The sequence below is a fragment of the Eulemur rufifrons genome, chromosome 8 (genome assembly GCF_041146395.1).
Source record: "Eulemur rufifrons isolate Redbay chromosome 8, OSU_ERuf_1, whole genome shotgun sequence".
NCBI classification, from domain to species: Eukaryota; Metazoa; Chordata; class Mammalia; order Primates; family Lemuridae; genus Eulemur; species Eulemur rufifrons.
Genome location: NC_090990.1, coordinates 950,892 through 970,426, shown reverse-complemented (window position 1 = coordinate 970,426; position 19,535 = coordinate 950,892). Strand labels below are relative to the sequence as shown.

The following is a 19,535-nucleotide window of genomic DNA, read 5'->3' as shown; positions in this document are numbered from 1 at the left end:
CAAATATTCACTCCTGTTCTGTGGGCTGTCTTTTCACTCTGTTGGTGGGATCCTCTGGTGCACAAGAGTTTTTAATTTTGATGAAGTCCAACGTATCTGTTTTTTATCTTGTTGCCTGGCATCATATCTAAGAAATCATTGCTAAATCGGATGTCCTGTTTTCTTCTAAGAGTTTTATAGTTCTAGCTCGCATTTATGTCTTTGATCTATTTTGAGTGACTTGTCGTATATGGTGTGAGCATGTCAGGCATGTTATGTTATAGGTGCTACACCAATATTTAGTTGAGTGACGAAGTATCATTTCTGGCCTGTGAGACTTCCTAATGGAAAATATTGGAAATGCTGAGAATACTCCAGCTTATTTTCAAACTTTACTTCAGTAGCTATTTAGGGCCAGCAAATAGGCCAGGCCTGTTTTAGGTGCTGGGGAGAGTGGGGTGGACACGTGACCACCTCTCTGCCCCGGGAACTTATGTTCCAGCCTGAGACATTTGGTATCGCCTTCATTTTTTTCCACCTGTGACCCATGAATGCACCCACAAATTCTGACCCTGAGTTCAAAATCTAGAAATGGGTTCAAAACACCCCTGAGCAGCTTCTCACCCCCGTTCCTTTCTCTTGTTAAACAGAACCCTGACTTTTTGCGTGACAGTAATTACTCCAGCTAAGACGACATGTCTCAGCCGTGCGAAGAAGTCGCTGGGTTTCCAGAGAGCTCTTTAAGCAGGGAAGGGCTTGCTCAGGTCCAAGGCGCGATCTTTCCTACCTTCCACTTTCTCCATCTCTGAAACAATGTCCAGAGGTCCAGACCAAGAGGTGACCTTGGAAATGAGACCCATTTGGCCAGGGAAGACCTAGAAGAGAGAGAGAAGCCTGGCGCCCTGCCGCTGCTCTCCTGGGCCTCGAATGCCTGTCTCACTAAAGGAAATTCATGATCCCATCCTTTCCAACTTTGCAAAAAAATTAATTTACCACCCCAAAATGCCTTCAACTTTTTTTGCATCTAAATAAAAATTACAAAACCAGCCTATTATATATGTGAGCTTTTGACATCCAGTCATACACCACATAATGACATTTTGGTCAACGATGGATCACATATACAACAGTGGTCTCCTGAGATTATAATACCCTATTTTTACTGTACTTTTTCAATGTTTAGAGATGAAACTACCATTGTGTTACAACTGCCTACAGTATTGAGGATAGTATCATGCCGTACAAGTTTATAGCCTGGAGCAGTAGGCTGTACCGCGTAGCCCGGGTGTGTGGTAGGCTCCGCCATCTAGGTTTGTGTGCGTGCACTCTGCCATGCTGGCACGATGAAACTGCCTGCGGATGCGTTTCTCAGAACGTACGCCTGCCATTAGTGATGCACAGATGCGTGACTGTATTTATTTATTTATTTGGGGGACAGAATCTCCCTCTGTCACCCCAGCTAGAGTGCAGTGGCATCATCTAGCTCACAGCAGCCTCAAACTCCTGGGCTCAAGCGGTCCTCCTGCCTCAGCCTCCTGAGTAGCTGGGACTACAGGCATGCACCACAGGCTAAGCTTTCTATTTTTAATAGAGATGGGATCTCACTCTTGCGCTCGCTCGCTCGCACGCGCTCTCTCTCTCTCTGTCTCTCTCTCTCTCGAAAACGAATGAACTTTCACTTCTGTATATTCCGGTCACTGGTGAGAATTCTTTCCCAGCCCCGCCTACGGACCCCCCTACGGTGTGGAGTGCGGCGCCTGTCCCTCCCGCCCTCGTCCCTCCTACCCTCCCGCCCTCGTCCCTCCTACCTGCTCCACTGCGTTTCCGTCCGTTTGCAAAGGGCTCTGGCCTCCCCTGAGGTCGGACAGATTTCTGGAGCCTTATTTTTGCTCTAAAGGGTCCCCGATCCCTTACAACTCTGAAACTGAGAACCAGGAGGACCAGAATGAAGCCTTTGGCTGCACAGCCTGGCTCGCGTCGACTTGCTCTCTGCCGTCTCGCTTTCTTAGGTTTTGCTGAGAAACGTGAGCGAGTCCTGTGAGCGTGTTTGTGACACCAGAGGCCCCCGTGACCCTTCTGAAGTCCAGGAAGCCCAGTCGCTCCTGCGAGGTCAGCTGGCCTGGCCCACGTCCTCCCTGAGGCTGAGGCAGACGGACAACCCCAGAGAGATCCAGTGGCGGGGCCAGGGCCTGGCCGTGGAGGCCGCACACTCCTGCCCGGGGGAGTCGCCCTGTCTGAGCACCTCGGTCCCCCATGCATTTCGAGCCCACGGGGGTGGTTTAGTCACGGGAGCCAGGCATTGGAACACGTGCTTTATTATGTTACAAAAACAAAAATTCCCACCAAACACAGCTAAAAAAATAACACATTTTCCAGAGATTACATTACCAAAAAAAGTTAATGTCATTGGAATATATCCATTAATACTGCTTGAAGAAGCATTATCTTACATTAAAAACATGGATGGTATTTTTTTAAAAAAAAAAAAAAAACCTTAAAGCATTAAAGTGCTTTAACCAATAACAGAGAAGAGGCTGTTTGTGCGTCTGAAACACAGAGTGTTCTGAGTGACAAGTGATGCCGGGTCCCTGCGCTGGGCACCTGGGCTGAGGAGCAAACCCCAGTGCGGCGACTGTCCCCCAGCAGCGCAGGCCTGGGCCCACGGCCGCGGACAGCGGGAGGGAGGGCGGGGCCGGCTCAGACTGACCGGAGGTGACCTGCCTGTCGGCTCCTTCTCTGTCCTCACTCAGCAGACCGGCCTCGAGGGCTGTGGCCCCTCCCTCCCTCCCTCCCTCCACTTCTGGGAAAACCTTCACCTTAAAGATTCATTTTTTTTCTTGATTTGGGGGTTTTATAGAGCAAGGGTTCCAAACCTAAAAGGACTCTTGCTCCTGGCAATCTGCATTTTCTCTTAACCATGGCAAAGTTTCCACTCTACTTAGTCTCATAGCTTCTTCTCCAGCGGAATGAGGACAGGGCAGCCGTCAGCCAGGTTTGAGGGGGCCTGGGAAGCTTGTGCGGCCTGGGGCCCCGGATGGGAAATTCTCTGCGTGTTCCCCGCTGTGTCTGTGCCACCCGCCTCACGAACTCGGGACAGCCCCTGCCAGGCTGGGGAGACAGGGATCTTCCTAAGAATCAGGTCCCTGTGAGACCCTGGAGTGAGAGTGCCTCTCGGCAGGGGGTTTGGGGGTGGGATGGGCCTCATGGCTCTGCAGGTGGAGCCCGGGTGGGGCTGGGGCTCCAGCCTGTGGCCTCAGGGAGCAAATGCCCAGCTACAGCTGGCTCCCCCACGAGCTGGGCGTGACGCGGGGGTGGGGACTTAGCCCTTCTGCCCCAGTCTCTGATCTATGAAATGGCAGGGAGAGTATAGTTACTCCCGGGCCATGTGGGAGGGAGTTGAGGTGACATGCAGCCGGGGCCACCACACCTGTCCCCGGAACCCCGGAACCCCCTGCTGCGAATGATCCTCTGGACGTAGCTGTGGCTTCTGGGGAGACGGAAGCCCCCCTGGAAGCTGAGCTGTCACAGTCTGCCCCGGCTGGAAGGACCTGGGAGGACCCTGGGGCTCTCAGCCCCGCCTGCCAGCCTGAGCCTCTCAGGAGCTCTGACACCCTGGGGCCTGCTCCCCCCCACACCCCACCCAGCTGTCTGCCTTCGCAGAGGGCCCTGGGCTGCGCAGTGGGGGAAAGGGCCCAGTCGCCGTAGATACTGCGCCTGCTGGGTGGAGACTGGTGAGGTATGGGGTCGCCACTCTCCAGACAGAGGCCCGATCTGGAGCCCACCCTGCAGGGGCTGTGTCTACATCTCCTTCTGGCCTGGGGGGCTTAACTGCTTCTGGGGGGTGACATTAGTGGGGGGAGGGTCAGACCTGAAGGAGCTAATGCCCCACGTGCCCCAGGCAAAGGGGTGGGGGGCTAGCCACATTGGGAGGCCGGGCAGCTGCACTCTCAGCCCGTGTGACTCCTGTCATCCCAGCTGCCTACATCACACACTGTGAGGGTTCCGTGCTGCCCTCCTGTCCCCTGCTTTGGAGCTGTGCTCTGGGACAGGTGATGCTCTGGCCATTTCTGTCCTCAGCAGGCCCCTTGAGGACACAAATGGTCCCGACAGGTGGGCCTGTGCAGAAGCTGACTCCCCTGGCCCCCTAACTCCTTTGGGTGCTTCGTGAAGGCCTGGACCCCCCACACCTGCCTCAGTGCCACCCCCAACTGCCACCTCCACCGAGGACACCGCTGGCTACCCCGCCTTGCACACGGAGCTGCGGGAAGTTCCCAGCCACACCCGCTGGCCGCCCCTGCCCTGCCCCACCCCAGCAGACACTCTTGGGCTTCTTCCCATCCAGCCATCCTGGGGACAGTGATGGCCCACCAGGCTTGTCACTCAGCTTCTTTAGCCTGGCTCGTGGGCACTAGGCTGAACTCAGAAGGGCATGTTGAGAATGAAAGTTAAAAAAAAAAAAGCTGACCCACCATGTAGAAAAGGATATAATTTTATCAAATATTGACAGTTTCCGGGGTTCTGGGCACATGCCTGCAGTCCGTCTGCCGAGGGGTCCTCCAGGGGAGGCACGAGCGCCATGGTGCCGCCGCCAGGCTGTGTCCTTCGGCCACGGCCGGCGGTGCAGGCCCCTCTCGCGCCCGCAGAGGGCGGCCTCGCCCGGGCAAAGACAGTCCGGGCCGTTTCCTGGAAACAGGCGCTTGACGCAGTCACGGGCTGCTCCCTGCTGCCCCAACCGGAAAATACTTTCTGGCAGTCTGTCCGCAGAGAGGGTCCTTCTGTCTGGAAGGATCTCGCTGGGTCGGAGCGTCCCCAAGCGCAGGCAGGAGGACCACGCCCACGCAGCGTCCTGCACAGTGGCAGGGCTGAGAGGGCAGCGGCGGCCCTGGCCTCAGTGTCCCCGCGCCTGACCCTCAAGAGCACACCGCCAGGGCAGCTCCAGAAGGTTCCGTAGGGGCCATCCAGGCTGTCCGTGGGCAGCTTCGCTGACACCCCCTCTCCCCAGGCGCAGCCCAGAGGTCCAGCTCCCGCGGCGGCTTTGCAAGGAGGGAGAAGGGCGGCTCCGGCTCCGGCTCCGCGGCCTCAGTGGATCTCGCCCTCCGCCAGCTCCTCCTTGATGGGCTGCTTGCGGGACTTGCAGTCGGGCAGGTCGAAGCCGAAGTCGGCCCACTCCTCGGGGCCCGCGCCCCCGCCCGGGCCGGCGCGGTTGGGGATGGTGATGGTGTGGCGCACGTGGAAGTGCACAGCCTCCATGACCCGCTGCCGCTGCAGCTCCCCCGAGCCGCCGATGGAGATGGTGGCCGCGTTGCTGCTGGAGCGCAGCAGCTGCTGGCCGTAGTCGTGGCCCTGCTTCAGGTCCTGCAGGCCTCGCCAGATGGTCATGCGGTACTGGTCGGGGATCTTCAGGGCCCCGAGGTCCTGCAAGAATTCCACCCGTTAGAGAGCAGCGGTGCCCCTGGGGCGCGTGGTCTGGCCTGACCACAGCCACGGCAACTGCTGGAGCCCTGGGCAGCCACACAGGCCTCCCCTGGGGGAGCTGACCCAGCTCAACCTGGGCCGCCAGCGCCCGCCCAGCGCCACACAGAGCACATGCACAGGCTGGCGAGGCGAGGGTCAGCGTGACCTCAGCGCTGGGCCTGGGGGCAGGGCAGTGAGGAGACACACACACAGGGACAGCTCCCTCTGGCAAACTGTCTGCCCCTCTGGCCTGTGGCCTGGGCTGGGGTTGGGCTTGGATGGCCTTTGACCTGGGGAGGCTGGGCTTCAGAGGGCTCTGAGGTCCTGGGCTGGAGCCCCGGGGGGGTCACAGGCTGACTGCTGTGCCCGTGGGCTTCTCAGGGCCTCCCCTTGGCTAACAGGCATTAGGGGTCACGCGGCCCCAGCCGTGCCCAAGTCTTTGGGACTGGTGTTCCCACATAGCCCAGGACAAGCCCTGGCTGTTGAATCGTGACGCCTGGCATCAGTGGCCGTGGGTGTACAATGAGCGGTGTGGCCTGGCGGGCCACTTGGCTTCTCTGGGCCTCAGTTTCTCCCTGTGTAAGTGGCGCTAACCCAGACCAACTCCCTCTGACACTTCCATTTTTTCATGTTTGTGCTGTGGAAACAGCCTGTCCCTGAAGTCAAAGGCAGCCTGGCTCCGGGCAGCAGACTCTGGCCTGCGAAAGGCCTCGGACCCCAGTGGCCAGATCAGCCGCTGGAGGCCCAGAACACGCCGCATCCAGCCCTGCGCGCAACGCGACTGCCTACGCTCGGCGCTGACGCCAGACGGAAGTCTCTGCTCGCCCTGTTTCCAAACTCCCTGCCGCGAGAGCTACCACCCGGGTGGAAGAGAAGGCGCTTTGCCTCCGGACAGGGCCCTCCAGTGGCCGCGTCTGCGAAGCGGGGCTGCGCCTGTCTGGCGTGGGGAGGGGCCGTCTGGCCCTTTACCTCGATCGTTAGGTTCTGCAGGTGGTAAATGTTCTGTAACCCTTGGGAGGTGAAATACTCGATGCAGTTGGGGCACCCCAGTCCTGTCAGAAAACTGCAGAGAGAGTTTGAGAAGTAAAGCGGCGTTAACCTGGGGCTACGTGGGCCCACGGAGTGGCCGGCCGGGGTGGGAACCGCCTCCATGGCAGCTCCCGGCCACCCCACCCGCCGCCCTCGGTGGCCACCGCGTCAGGCCAGCCTGCGGCTCCAGCGGGATGAGCATGTGCTCAGCCTGGGGCGCGTCTGTGCAGGATTCCCCCTCCTGCTCCTCCTCCTTCTGAGGGGCCCCCAGCGTCTGTTGGACACTCCCGTGTGGCGCTTCCCTGCCTGTCTGTGCCGGGTGGCCGAGCGGCTAACACACAGGACGGGACAGGGTGGCATGCAGAGACCGCTCATAGGGCGGCAAGCCATGGGCACACTGAGGACGGGGGCAGGGTGCCAGCAGGGGCTCGGCTCTGGCAACAGCTCACGTACCTGACGAGGCTGGGGTCGGCGTGGTAGGGGGGTGGCGGAGTGCAGTGGGACCCCGAGACCATGGGCTGGGCGCCGTGGCCACCGCTGGCCTCACCGTTGGCTGGCAGGGCATGGCTGTGGTTGCTGAGCACCCCGGGGCCTGGCAGAGGGCAGGTCACCCCATCAGGGCCAGCCCAGCTGGGTGTCCCGTGCAGCCTCCACCCAGGCTCAGGACACCACGGGAGGCGCCCAGGGCCCGGCATTGCGGCCTGGCCCCACCACGGCTAGCAGGAGGCTTGGGCAAGGACTGACCGCCCAGGGCCTGGTCTCCTCGCCCCCCCGAGGTGGGGACTGGGCAACGGCCCCCAGGAGGGGCTTGGGCCGTGAGGGGCACGGCAGGCGCACCTAAGTGCTGGCCACGTCCCGGGGCTCCGATGCTGGGGCTCCGGACACCCTGGGGTGCTCGCTCCCAGCACCTGTGCCCACGCAAGGACCTTCCCGGGAGGGAGGCCCAAACTCCACCCCGTTGAGCCCCCGGCACGTGCTGGGCCCCCAGAGCGGTCTTAGGTCATGAAATCCTCACAACAAGGGGGTCTGGTACTTCTGTTGCCATTTGCTGATGGGGAAACTGAGGCTCTGTGAGGAAAAGAACCTTCCCAAGCTCCCTCGGCTGCCAAAGGTGGTGCAGGGGGGTAGGCACCTGTTCTTAGCCGCACCACCCTCCGCCTCCTGTGACCGGGAACTGACAGCGTGGAGCTGCCGCAGGTGGGAGCCGCAGGTGGGAGCTGCCCGCCACGGAGAGCCCATGGAGAGCTTTGCGGAGTGTCCCGAGCCAGGCCCACCCTCGGGGACCCCCACCCGTGGGCCCCACTGGCCCGGGGACTCACCCACGGGCCCCAGGCTGGGCCCGGCCGCCGAGCTGTGGGAGGGGGGCTGGCCCACCAGCTGGTTGACGGAGGGCAGCTTGTTGACGCCCCCGTGCACCTTGCTCATGGGCGACAGCACCGGCCCGTAGGACGGAGGCTGCAGGTGGCTCCTGCTCAGAAGCAACAGGTCAGGTTGGCAGGAGGCGAAGGCAGCCTGGTTGCCCCCGGCCACCTCCTCGGATGTCCTCGATGCCCCTGTGCCGTGGACGGGCGGGGACCCTGACCCCTCCCCAAGACGTCAGAGAGCAGTTGCCTCCTTGCCACCTCCCTGCCCGTGACCCAGCTCCCAGCAGGGCCCGGCCCCTGGGTAGAGGGGGGCAGGGGCAACTCGCGCCACTGGACTTGGTCTTGGTGGGTCCGTGTCACTCTGACCGCCCCTTCCTGGCCTTCCCACTCAGCAGACGTCTACGAGGCCCCACCGTGGAGAGGGGGAGTGAAGCCCGTGACCCAGGCTCCAGGGCAGCCCAAGATTCCAGAAGGTTCTCAGAGTGGAGAGGCTGGGAGGAGCCACCTGAGCTCCCGGCCCTGCTGCCTGTCCCGGCGCTGATGCCCTCCGGAGGGGTTTCTGGTGCGCCTGCCGCCCTCCCCCCACCCCCGGGGTCCGCGGGGCTGACTCACGGCCTCTGCAGGAGCTGCTGCTGCTGCCGGTAGGAGTCGAGCAGCGGCTGCGGCACCAGCTCCATCAGCTCCAGGCTCTCCTTGAGCTTCATCAGGATCTCGAAGTTCTCCCGGCCTCGCACCTGAGCGGAGAAGCACCTGAGCGGCTCTGCCCACGCCCGGCGCCCGGGGAGGGCGGCCGCAGCCTCGGGGGGAGGGGGCTTGCGGCAAAGCGTCTCTCCTTTCTCGGGCTTCCCCACAGCCCAAAGACTCAGGGTGCCCCAGCCTTCTGACCCTGACCCTGCGGGGCCCTGTCCCCGAGGACTGTGCCACTCCTTCCTCACGAGCCCTGCCCCTCGCCCTCCCCACCGGGGACCGGGTCCCTAAACCAGGGGCTCGTTCTCGAAGAGCTCGAAGAACTCAGGGCCCCGTCAGGGAAGACGAGCCCGCACGGCCAGGTGGTCACACACGTGCGGTTGCACGCGGGCCCCTCTCGGCCCCTCCCGCCGGCCGGCCGCCCTGCGAGGGCGCACACTCACGTGCAGGTGGTACGTGTCCTCGTCCCCGTGCCGCCTCTTCTTCACGCCGGTGCCCAGGGCGGGGACAGCTGGGGGGCTCTGCTTGAATGCTGGAAGGCAGAGCAGGCGCGGGTGAGCTGGCGGGTGCCAGGCCACACACAGAGGGTGCCGGGGGTTGGCCCAGCCCTCACCTGGGACACCCGCCCCACCGGGCCGGGCTGACCCTCCCAGCGGGCACAGCACAAACAGTCCAGAGGACGGTAACCCGCGCAGACCGGCAAACTGCTCAGGGGCTGTGGCCCAGGGCCTGGGACTGGCAAGTTGTCTGGGGGCCACGCTCAGCGGGCTCGGCCGGGGACCCTCTGGGGGGCTGGCCCTTTCCCCGGACACAAGCTCGCACTGGCCCTGCTGCGTGTCCCCCACCACGTTGCCTCTGGCTCCGTCCCCCACGGGGCTGGGGTGCCCACCTGCCCCGGCCGGGACCTGCTCACCGCGTTTGCTGGCGGCGCCGTTCTTCGCGGAGCTCTCGTTCAGGGCCTGCTGCTCGCGGTAGTGGTCCTCGTCGGCTTTGCGGTCTCGGCCGGGACAGGCGCAGATGCGGCCCTCGAAGGACCGGCGGCCCAGCACCTGTCCACTGTTGGGTGGGCACGGCCAGGGCCGTGAGCTTCAGGGTCCCACTTCCCCCACAGGACCTGCCTTCGTGGGCCGCGGAGTCATGCTAAGTGCCCAGCGTGGAGGCGAGAGCGTCCTCGCCAGAGGCGGCCACAGGCTCTCAGCTGCAGCGGCTCTGAGGCCTTGACCCGGGACTCCCTGCTGCTGCCTGGGCGGCGCCTGCACAGCCCCTTCCCAAACTTGCCTCCAGGGCACCCACCGTTGGCCTTGGCCTCCCCGTCTCCATGACAAGCCCCCAGTCACTGCCCCGGCTCCACCCCGCGTGCCTGGCAGACTTACTCCCGGGTCTCCAGGGTGATGATGATGAGGATGGGCCGCCGATTCATGCCCCCCACGCAGCTGCTGTTGCACATGAAGTTGTACAGGATGGTGGTGAATTCCGTCCCCACCTACACAGAGGGGAGGCAGGGAGACCGCTCCGCTTCGGCACCCAGCCCTACATCCGGTCCTGGCTCCAGGTAGGCACCAGGACACCCTGCTCTGTGGTTTTCCATCATCTGTCCATCAGTCCACTCGTCTATCCATTTTCCCACCCACTCACCCATCCATCCATCCACACCCATCCACCCATCCATTCATCCATCATCAATCCATCCACTCGCCCATCTACCCATCCATCCACTCATCATCCATCTTTCCGCCATCCATCCATCATCCATCCACCCAACTACCCATCCATCCGTCCATATATCTATCCACCATCCATCCATCTACCATCCACCCATCCACCCACCCATCCACCTGCCCATCCACCCACCCATCCACCTGCCCATCCACCCACCCATCCACCTGCCCATCCACCCAGCCATTCACTCTTCCATCCATCCACCCAACTACCCATCCATCCGTCTGTCTACCCATACATCCATCCGTGCACCATCTGTCCTTCCATCCACCATCCATCCGTGAAGCATCCTGAGTACCACACACTGTGCTGGCTATGGGTTCTGAGAGGGATCAGACGTGGCAAGCACAGAGTTCCCTGGTCTGGTTGCCCCAACCATGTCCCCTGACCCAGGTTAGGGGTCAAGCCCAGATGCTGTGTGTGAGTGGGTGTGTGCACAGGCCTCCCTGGGCATATATATGTGTGTGGCATGCTGTGGGCTCATCTGAGCAGAAAGGCTCGAGGGGCTGCTCTGACAGAGGGATGGGGACAGGGGGCTGAGGGAGTAGGTCTCAGAATGGGGTACAGAAAAGTTGGGGACCCACCCTCCCTGGGGGCCTGGTAGCCACTCCCCACCTACTGTCCTGGCCTCTGCTTCCCCCCCACCCCAGACTTTCACCCCTAGTGGGCCCCACATCAACCTCAAAATGGTGTCCTCCATCCCAGAAACTTCTGTTGCCTTTGGGTTCAAGGTCAGACCACCCCAGCCTCTCTGTGCCCGTCTACCTCCAGCCTGTACCCCACTTCTAGTCCATACTCCCCCTACAGCCTGTACACCCCCTCCAGCCTGCACCCCCACAGCCTCACGCCCCTTCCAGCCTGCACCCCCACCCAGGCCCTGCATGCACACCTGGTGCCCTGGTGAGCTCTCTCCTGGCTGCAGGCCCTCCCCCCATGGGGCCTTAGCCTCCCGGGGCCCCCTGCCTGGCCGAGGGGCCCCTCCAGGTCCTGCAGGCTTCAGAGTAGAGTTCACCATTAGGAGCAGGCACTGGTTCGGTGCTTTGTCAGCCAACCCATCTGGTCTAAGCAGGCCGGGACCGCCCCGGCGCCCTCATCCTTGTGTCTGGGTGTGAAGGGAGGGCAGGATGGAGGCCTGGGGGTCGTCTGACCCACCCCCCACTATAGCGCTGGGGACACCAAGGCCCAGAGAGGGCCCTTGGCGGGTCCAGGGCCAGAGCGCAGTGGTGTCGTGAAAGTGACAGGGGCGCACAGTGCTGGGGAGGGGACAGGCCCATGTGGTGAGGAAGGTGCCCCATGATGAGACTTAACACGGGGAGATGGCAGGACAAACACTCAGCCAACTGAAGTGAGATGGGGTCTCTGCCCCCAGGACCCCCAGCCTGTATGGCCCCTGGCCTACCTGTGGGGGCTCGTAGGGCACTACGACGCTCTGCCTGCCGGTGACGGGGTCGTCCACGTACTGCGAGAGATTGTTGCCTTCCACGCGGATGAGGTGGCTGGCCGGGGCAGACTGTCCTGCCGGGAGGCGTCGCCGCTTCAGGGGGGTGCCCACCGTGGCCTAGCGTGGTCTACCCACCTGGTGCCAGGCGTGTCACAGCAGAACTGGACACAAGCCCAGCCATATGGGCCTCCCAGTGGGGCTCGTGCCTGCTGGCAGCCCTCGTGTCCTTGACTGCCTGGTCCAGGCACACTGGACAGAGGTGCCACTCCACACGGGGTCCCCAGGGGCCCAGAAGGCCAGCTGGCACCTCAGGCTCCTCCCAGACCCCCACCTTGCCCTGGAGCACCAGCCCCCACGAGCCCACGCTTTCCACCCACTCTCTAACCCCTTCTCTCTGCCCTTCCCGGCTAGGGCGCCCAGACCGTGGTCCCAGGGGCCAGCGGGGCCCTCACCTTCATTGAAGTCCCTCCCGAGCTCATGGTTGGGGCAGCGCTTCACGATGTCGGTCACATGCTCCGCCTTCTTGTAAACAGGCATGGCACGGATGGCGGTGCCTGGGGGCGGCGGGGTGGACACCTTGACCTGGATGGGGCACGTCTTGGCGATTTGGCAGTAGAGCTTCTTCAGCAGCGGGGAGTACTGGTGGGGGAGGGGGCCGGTTGAGCCCAGCTCCACACCCTCGTCCGGCCGCATCCCCCCAGCGGGGGACCGTGCTCCCCACAGGAGCCCCTTCCCAGTGCACCCCTCCTCTGTGTTCCTCCAGCGTCCTTCCTTCAGAGCCTGGACACTGACACCCGCTTCACAACCGTCAGGTGATTTGCGCGCAATGACGGCAATGGCTCGAGTGCCGGCTGCAGCCAGGCTCGGTGCTCTATGCCCGGATGGCGCTGGAGAGGAAGGTACTGTCACGTCCATTTTATGGCCGAGGACAGTAAAGGCCAGGAGAACGAGAAGGACCTGCTGGGGGGGATGGGGGGCCAGGAGTCCCCAGCGTGGACCTCAACCCTGACTGCAGTGGTTTGAGGAGGAGGATGGGCATCACCGGGTCTGTTTTAAGGAGCCCAGATCGGCGCCTCTGGCATTTGCACACCAGCGGGCTGGGTGCCCCCTACGCATTTGTGCTTCAGTAGGAACCCTGGATCAGTGTGACGGCATCACACGTGGCACGTGGCTTCAGCCACCCTGGGGACGCTGACAGCCCCGTCCTGCTGCAGCCCTCAAGTCTCAGCAGCTGCGCTACGTGGCATAGTCAGGGCCACTGTGGGGGCCCCTCGGGCCACGCAGCCCCAGTACTGCCAGCCCACGATGTGAGGGGACGTGAAGTCTGCCCAGGGCTGGCTGGACCCTGCCCCAGAGCATCGGATGACTCCCTTCCTGGTGGAGCCACCACAGCGACCTCCACCATCCATGCCCCGCGGGTCTCGGCTGCCTGTCTGAGGACCCAGGCCGACCCTCGTGAGTTCTAACAGTGACCCTGCTGCAGCCACCGCGGGGGCGTCAGCTCCATTCCAAGCTGGCTGACTCCCCCTGTGATGGGCCCCTGGGGGACCGCCTGGGACTCAGCCCTCTTCCCCCAGGGACACCGGGAATGTTCCAGTCTCAGACTCAGATTCCTGCCCCTGCCCCATCCCTCTGCACCCCACACCCCTAGTGCCTCAGAATCACAAGGTTACCACAGCCACAGTGTCCCGGAGAACACCCCCCACACTCTGCCATGTACAGTCGGGGAAACTGAGGCCAGACACAGGGAGCTGCTGGCAGAACCAGGGAAGGAGCAGGTGGAGCCCCCACCCCACAGAGCCTTTCCTTTGCCAACAAGAAGGGGGCCCTGAGCCTCTGGCCACCAGCACTGCCTCTCTGGCCATCAGGGGACACGGGGACACAGTGGGCTTGGCAAGTGCACGCACAGGAAAGACAAGGAGGGAAAGGGAAGAAAGAGACCAGGGAGTCGGAGCTGATGGGCCCGTGAGTCAGGACAGGTGGGTCTGGGTCCGCAGCGCCCTCCGAGCCCTAGGCCTGGAACCCAGCCATGGGGTGTGAGGGGCTGCAGGGACAAAGGGGGGCGATCTCCACTCAGTGGCTCCTAGGGATGGGAACTGGATGCCCGCAGGGCCTGCCCCTCCCAGGTCCCCCACCACCTGGGGGCCCGGAGCCCAGGGCAGCCCATTGCCCCCACCTTGGGCATGGAGCTTGGGCAGGAAGCAGCCCGTCCCCAGCTGTGTTTAAACACAAGGAAGAGTTCCCAAGCACAGCCCTGCGGGTGGGTCCTGGCGCTGCTGTGCAGAGCAGCAGCAAACACCCCTGCAGAGCAGGCAGCCTCAGCCCTGCACAGGGGGTGGCCCCGGGCTGGGGGGCGGGGGGGGGGGAGGGAGGGCAGGCCCAGGGCCACCCAGGGAGCCGAGCAGCCTCCTCGTTGTGCGGTCAATCTCGCTCCTTTGAGGGTGACCCGCTGACGTCCAGAGCCCCCTTCACTGCCCGAAGCACTGCTCTGGAGGGCAAGCGGGTGGTCCTGCCCCAGGGCTGAGACAGAGGAGGTCTCGGCTGCCCTCTGAGCGGCCTGTGTCTGCGCTTTGGCTCCCTGGGCACACGGCCTCCTGCAGCCAGCCCGGCGCAGCGTGGTCTCCGTCTGTGCTGCCTGGGGACGGGGGGCTGGGCGGGCCAGGCTGTTCTCTGTGCTAGTGCCCCTCAGGTGAGGGGACGCAGGGTCACCAAGTGCAGAAGAGGCTGCCAGGCTTCTCCGGGGCCCAGGGCAGCCTTTACGGTGAGCTACCTACCCGCTGCTGAGCTTTGTGGAGCACCTCCTGTGTGCAGCGCACACGTCACCCTCACCTCTCATGGGTAACACGCCGTGCGCAGCTGGCTCTCAGTAGATGCACGTTGCCTCCACACGTCCTCCAGCCCTTCCCTGGGAGAGGCACACGGGATCCCCCAGCACTAAGGGAACCTGTCCTCCAGCCCTTCCCTGGGAGAGGCACACGGGATCCCCCAGCACTAAGGGAACCTGTGCTCAGGGCAGCAGCAGCCCAGCCCAAAGCAAACACTAGGTGCCAGTTTAGTGCCCGGCCCTCTTGCCTACTTATGAGTGAGGCTTCAGAACACGTCCCTGACTTAGCAACTGTGCAGAGTCACACGAGGGACACGCTCGTGAGCATCGTGGGGATGGTGGAGGGGCCCATGGGGCGGTGGGCCTCACAGGGCAGCAGGGACCTGAACACAGCTGGTGACAGAGGACTAAAAGGACTGGGAGAGCCATCCATTCTGCAAGCATTTGCAGAGCGCCTATGGTTTGCCAGGCCTCAAGGGTGCCTAAAGGCAACAGGCTGAGGGGAGGGGAGGCAGGCCTGGCCTGGGGGCCCAGGTCCGTCCTGGGGCAGCCACAGAACAGCTCTGAGGTCTGGCGCTGGGGGTCCCCGTTCCGGCTCTGGCATTTGCTTCAAGACAAACCTCTCAGGGCGTCATCACTGCACATGACACCTTAGAAGAGCCGGCCGGCAGGTGTCAGTGGTGTCGCCAGGCATGACCAGGTGGGGTGGCTGTTGGTGCCAAGGTGGGAGGGCCCCCCCACCAGCATGCAGGACGGGCGCCCCTGTGGTCCCCTCCCTAGGGCCACCCCCCCCAGGCTCCAGCCGCCCTAGTGCTCTGGCCGGTGGCCTGAGATGGGGTCACAAGGCTAAGACCAAGGTGGGCAGGGAGCGCTGGCAGCCCAGGTGTGACAGGGCCCTGCGCCGCACTCCGAGCAGCCCCGCCTCGCCTGGAGGGAGGGTTGGCGGCCTACGTGTTCCCACACGATGTTGCCTCCACAGCTCCCTGACAGCCCAGGGAGTAACAGCCCATGGAGTGGAAGCCCGGGGAGTGAGTCCGAGCTTTGCAGCTTCAAAGCCCCTACCAGACCACTCTGGCTCTTCCCTGGGGGTCCTGCCCCAGCCCCGGTGGCCGCTGTCCTCTGCGGAACCTGGGCACCTGCTGCCTGGGCCATGGCAGCAGCCTCACAGCAATTTTGCAGACAGGCGGACCATTCTGGAAGATTCTAGAAGATGGGGTCTGCGGAGCCAGGTCCGCCCCTCCAAACTCAGGGAGGATTGTCTCTGGGGTGGGGGTGGGACCCAGTTGAGCCATCCGGTTGGCCTGGGGACATGAGGATGCAGCAGGAGGCAGGTGGGGGTGGGGTGGGGGTGGGGTGGAGGTGCAGTCGAGCAGGCGCAGGGCGTGGGGCGGAGTCAGTGCTGGGAGCTGTCCCTGGTACCACAGCGGTGGCCGGACCTCCCACCATGGGAGCCAGGCTAGGAGGGAGGCCCAGGCCCAGAGCAACAGTGACAAGGCCACTGCCCCAGGGCCGAGTGAGCACCCCTTGTCCCCTCTGCCTGTCCCCTCTGCACCCCGCAAGGCTGCCAGGGCCCTGGGCCTGGCCCCGCTCCCCACAGCGTGTCTCCAGCACGGTGCTCACATGGCCTTCCGGGCACACCCCACCAGCCCCACCCTGGCAACGGACTGGACCCCTGTCCAGCCTGGCCCGGGTCGGGCAGACTGTGGGGGAGGGGGATGCCTGCGGCTCTCCCAGACCTGCAGCCTCAGGTGGTGACACTGGCGGCCACAGGACAGGAGGGAGCCCCGGAGTATGGGAGGCCTCCCAGAGGGCCCCCAAGCTCCTTCCTGCTCCCCAGACCCGGGGACCCTGGGTGGCTGCCCCTTCCATAGAAAAGGTCATGTGGAGACGCTTCCTCTCCGCGGCCCTCCCTCCCGCCTGCCCTCTCCTTCCCCAGAACCGCTAGATGGATGTGTTTCAACAGATTCCCAGCCGATAAAACCGTATTTATCTTCGGCTGTTGACACAGCGCTGTCTAGACTTGCCTGCCCGGGACGCGTGTACTCCGAGTGCTCGCAGGAAACGCTCTGCCCACACACACGGGAGTGCGCCCTTCCCCCACCGGCCTCTCCCCTCGACCCCTCCTCCCGCCCTCCCCTCCCCCAGCCTGGTCCACAACCGGCGGCCTGGCTGGGAGCCCCGGCCTGGCAGGGCTGGCGCGGGGGCGGGCGGGGGGCGCGGCGCAGGGCTGTTAATTTCCTCGCGCCCTCTCCCCAGCAGCTGGGCGCCGGGCGGGCAGGTTTGGGCAGGAGGACAGTGGAGAGGTGATAATAACGTGTCTGTCATTTTCCCGGGACGTGCAGCATCTTGCAAACCGCAAATACCGTTAACCAGCTTGGGTGAATCTGTTACAACAGATTCTGGAAGACAGGCCTGCAGTGGGGGCTTTATTTTTTAAATGATTTTTTTATAGTCCACTTTTATCCACTTTCCGTGCATGTGTGCGCACGTGTGTGCGTGTGTGTGTGTGTGTGTGTGTGTGTGTGTTTAGAGCCACATTTCTCCCCTCTTGCCTTGCGGACTCTGCCCCCCCAAATCCCCAGACCCTTTCTTTCCCTAGAAAAGCCCCCAGGGCTGAGCCACGGAACACTTGGCATGAAATTGGTGGGTTCACAGACTGAGCCCCCAAAACCCATGCAGGACCTGGTCAGGAGCCCCGGGATTATGGTCCCCCTGGGTCCCTTCCTTCCAGGTGAGGAGTGTCTCCTTGGGTGACATGAGCCACACGGCCCCCTTCACTGGTGCACAACCTCACTCCATCCTGGGACGCTGGGAGCTGGGGGGGGGGGCGATGTCAGGAGGGCTGACAGGATGTCAGGAGGGCTGGTCCCTGCCCCAGGGAAGCCACTAGCCTGGGAGGCGGAGGGAGCGCATGTGACTATCTCCCCCACCTGCTTCAGAGCACCTGGTGTGGAGCTGGAGCTGCCCAGGTCAAGAGGCAGTGATGGCCCCCTCGCCAGGAAGCCCACAGTCCACAGGCCAGGTGGCTGAGGGGCTCCAGGAGGGCCGGAAGCCCACAGCCAGAGCCCGGCCCAAAGAAGTGCCTGATAAAAGAGGCCTGTGATTCCTCAAAAGCTCCTGGCTGGGGGGCAGGTAGGGGTTGGGGGGGCAGATGCATCTGCTGACACCCCCGCCAGGGCTCCCCAGGCCAAGAGCCCAGAGGAAAATGAGCCAGAAGCAGAAACACGCTTTGCAGATGCCAAGGGGTCTTCTGCCCTGACTGCTGTCTGGGGGGATCCCGGGGGCTGTGGACAAGACACTGCCCACTGGGGAGGGGCGGGCCAGGGGCTGGCTGGGACACCCTCAGGAGCCGGGCGGCCTGCCCCCACCCCCCAATGCCCTTGAGCCAGGTCCCAACTAGGTGAGCAGGAGCCACACGTGAGGGACTCTCGAGGCCTGGAGGCTCCACTGCCCGGGAGAGGAGTGCACCCCTGCGGCCGGCCCAGCCCTCGTGCCGCACACAGCTGCCTCCAGGGACCCCCTTCCTGGGCAACAGTTGGGGTCCGTGCTGGGCCCAGGACAGGCTGTGTCCCCCCCGCAGCGTGAGGGCCCACAGGGCACCGGTCCAGAGCTGAGGGCCACACCCAGGGGAGAGGTGAAGGGCCTGCTGGGTCCAGGGGAAGCCGGGGTCCACCTCTACTGTGGGGAGACCGAGGAAGAGGGGGAGCACCGTGACCCCTGATGGGGGAATGGGGCACAGTCACGCTGCCTTCTCTGAAGGGCTCCCGGTTCCATCCTCACAGTCTCTGGCCACCATCCACAGGTGCTTGCTCTGTGCTGGGCCCACACACAACCTTTGCCCAGTGAGGTCAGACACTGTCATCTGTTTAGGGACCCAGAGCTTTGCTTCCAAAGGCTGCCTGCTAAGCCGGGCTGGACCAGCACCCAGGCCAGGGCTGTCTGCGCTCCACGCTCCAGCTCTCAGCCCCTTGTCACCACCAGGCTTGACTTGGGTCCTGAGGTCCGGGTCCAGGCAGACTGGCCCTCAGCACCTCCGGGTCCCATGAAGACTGCAGTGCAAAGTGGCATTCAGGAGGGACACGTGCGTGAGCCTGTCGGGGCAAGGGGACGGACAGGCAGGGTGCCTGATCTGCCCGGTCCTGCTGGGGAGGGCACGTCCCTTGACAACAGAGACTGACACAGGTCGTCTTGTGGTGGGGGCGCCCAGGCAGCTGGCCGGGGGGTGGCTGGCCAGGGCGGGAGGCAGCAGGCCCAGATAGCGGCTCCGGCCTCTGCTTTGCTGCCAGATGCTGTGTGCGAGCCCACGTCCCGGTGCCTGCCCCACAGGTGTCATCCTGATGGTAGCACCAGGCGGGCGCTGTCATCACTCTCACTCTGCCCTGCCCTGGCAGGAAGGAGCTGCCTGGGTGACGGAGGACTCTATCTGCTCTTATTCTGTGACACAGGCACTCCATCTGGGGGCCTTGGGCACAGAGCGTGTGGAAGGGCAGTGTCCTGGGTCTTTGGGGATGGGGCTGGGCTTGCAGGGAGTCCTGGAACCCCCACCTGCAGCCACCCCTCCCATCTGAGGACACACAGTGTCCAAAGCAGCACCCTTAGCCTCTGCCTCCTCCCGCCGGTTCCAAACACAGGTTCTTCTGCCCACAAACTTGGTTTCTGACGCGGCAGCTGGAGAGCTTGTGCCTGGCTGCCCCCACGGCCCCTGGCTGGCCTCTCCGCTGGCCTCCTGCAGAAACACCCTGGCAAGGACCCAGCTCGCGGGGCTCTGGGCCATGGAGCTGCCCGGCATGGGGCGCAGCAGGGAGCCTGGCGGCCAGCCCGCTCTGCTCCCGCGAGGGGCCTCATGGCTGCTGGGGGAGGAAGCCCCCGCCACCCTCGGCCCCACCCTGTCTTGTGGCTTTGACGAAATTAACCGTGGCCTTGTGAGCTGGCCTGGCTTTGCCAGCCGCGGTGATTGGAAGGGTGCCTCGGGGTCAGCGGGGGCACATGGGACAGTCCCCGAGCCGCTGGCTGTGGGGGCGCCGTTCTGGGCACTGAC

General features: G+C 63.5%; 1 protein-coding gene across 3 annotated transcripts in view; it reads right to left on the bottom strand.

Annotated features, from left to right (window-relative positions):
• Window positions 1–5,058: 5,058 nt before the first annotated feature.
• The window catches only part of TP73 (tumor protein p73), a 43,672-nt gene continuing 29,195 nt past the window's right edge, over window positions 5,059–19,535 (bottom strand). For 2 of the 3 annotated variants that reach the window (XM_069477265.1, XM_069477266.1), the window contains exons 4-13: window positions 12,126–12,312; window positions 11,632–11,747; window positions 9,887–9,996; window positions 9,427–9,569; window positions 8,957–9,045; window positions 8,439–8,560; window positions 7,782–7,930; window positions 6,916–7,054; window positions 6,403–6,496; window positions 5,059–5,394 (exon numbers count right to left, since the gene is read on the bottom strand). In XM_069477265.1, the coding sequence (XP_069333366.1) occupies window positions 5,059–5,394; window positions 6,403–6,496; window positions 6,916–7,054; window positions 7,782–7,930; window positions 8,439–8,560; window positions 8,957–9,045; window positions 9,427–9,569; window positions 9,887–9,996; window positions 11,632–11,747; window positions 12,126–12,312 (1,485 nt within the window). The remainder of the gene's footprint in view (window positions 5,395–6,402; window positions 6,497–6,915; window positions 7,055–7,781; window positions 7,931–8,438; window positions 8,561–8,956; window positions 9,046–9,426; window positions 9,570–9,886; window positions 9,997–11,631; window positions 11,748–12,125; window positions 12,313–19,535) is intronic. The other variant, XM_069477264.1, reaches the window with a different exon arrangement.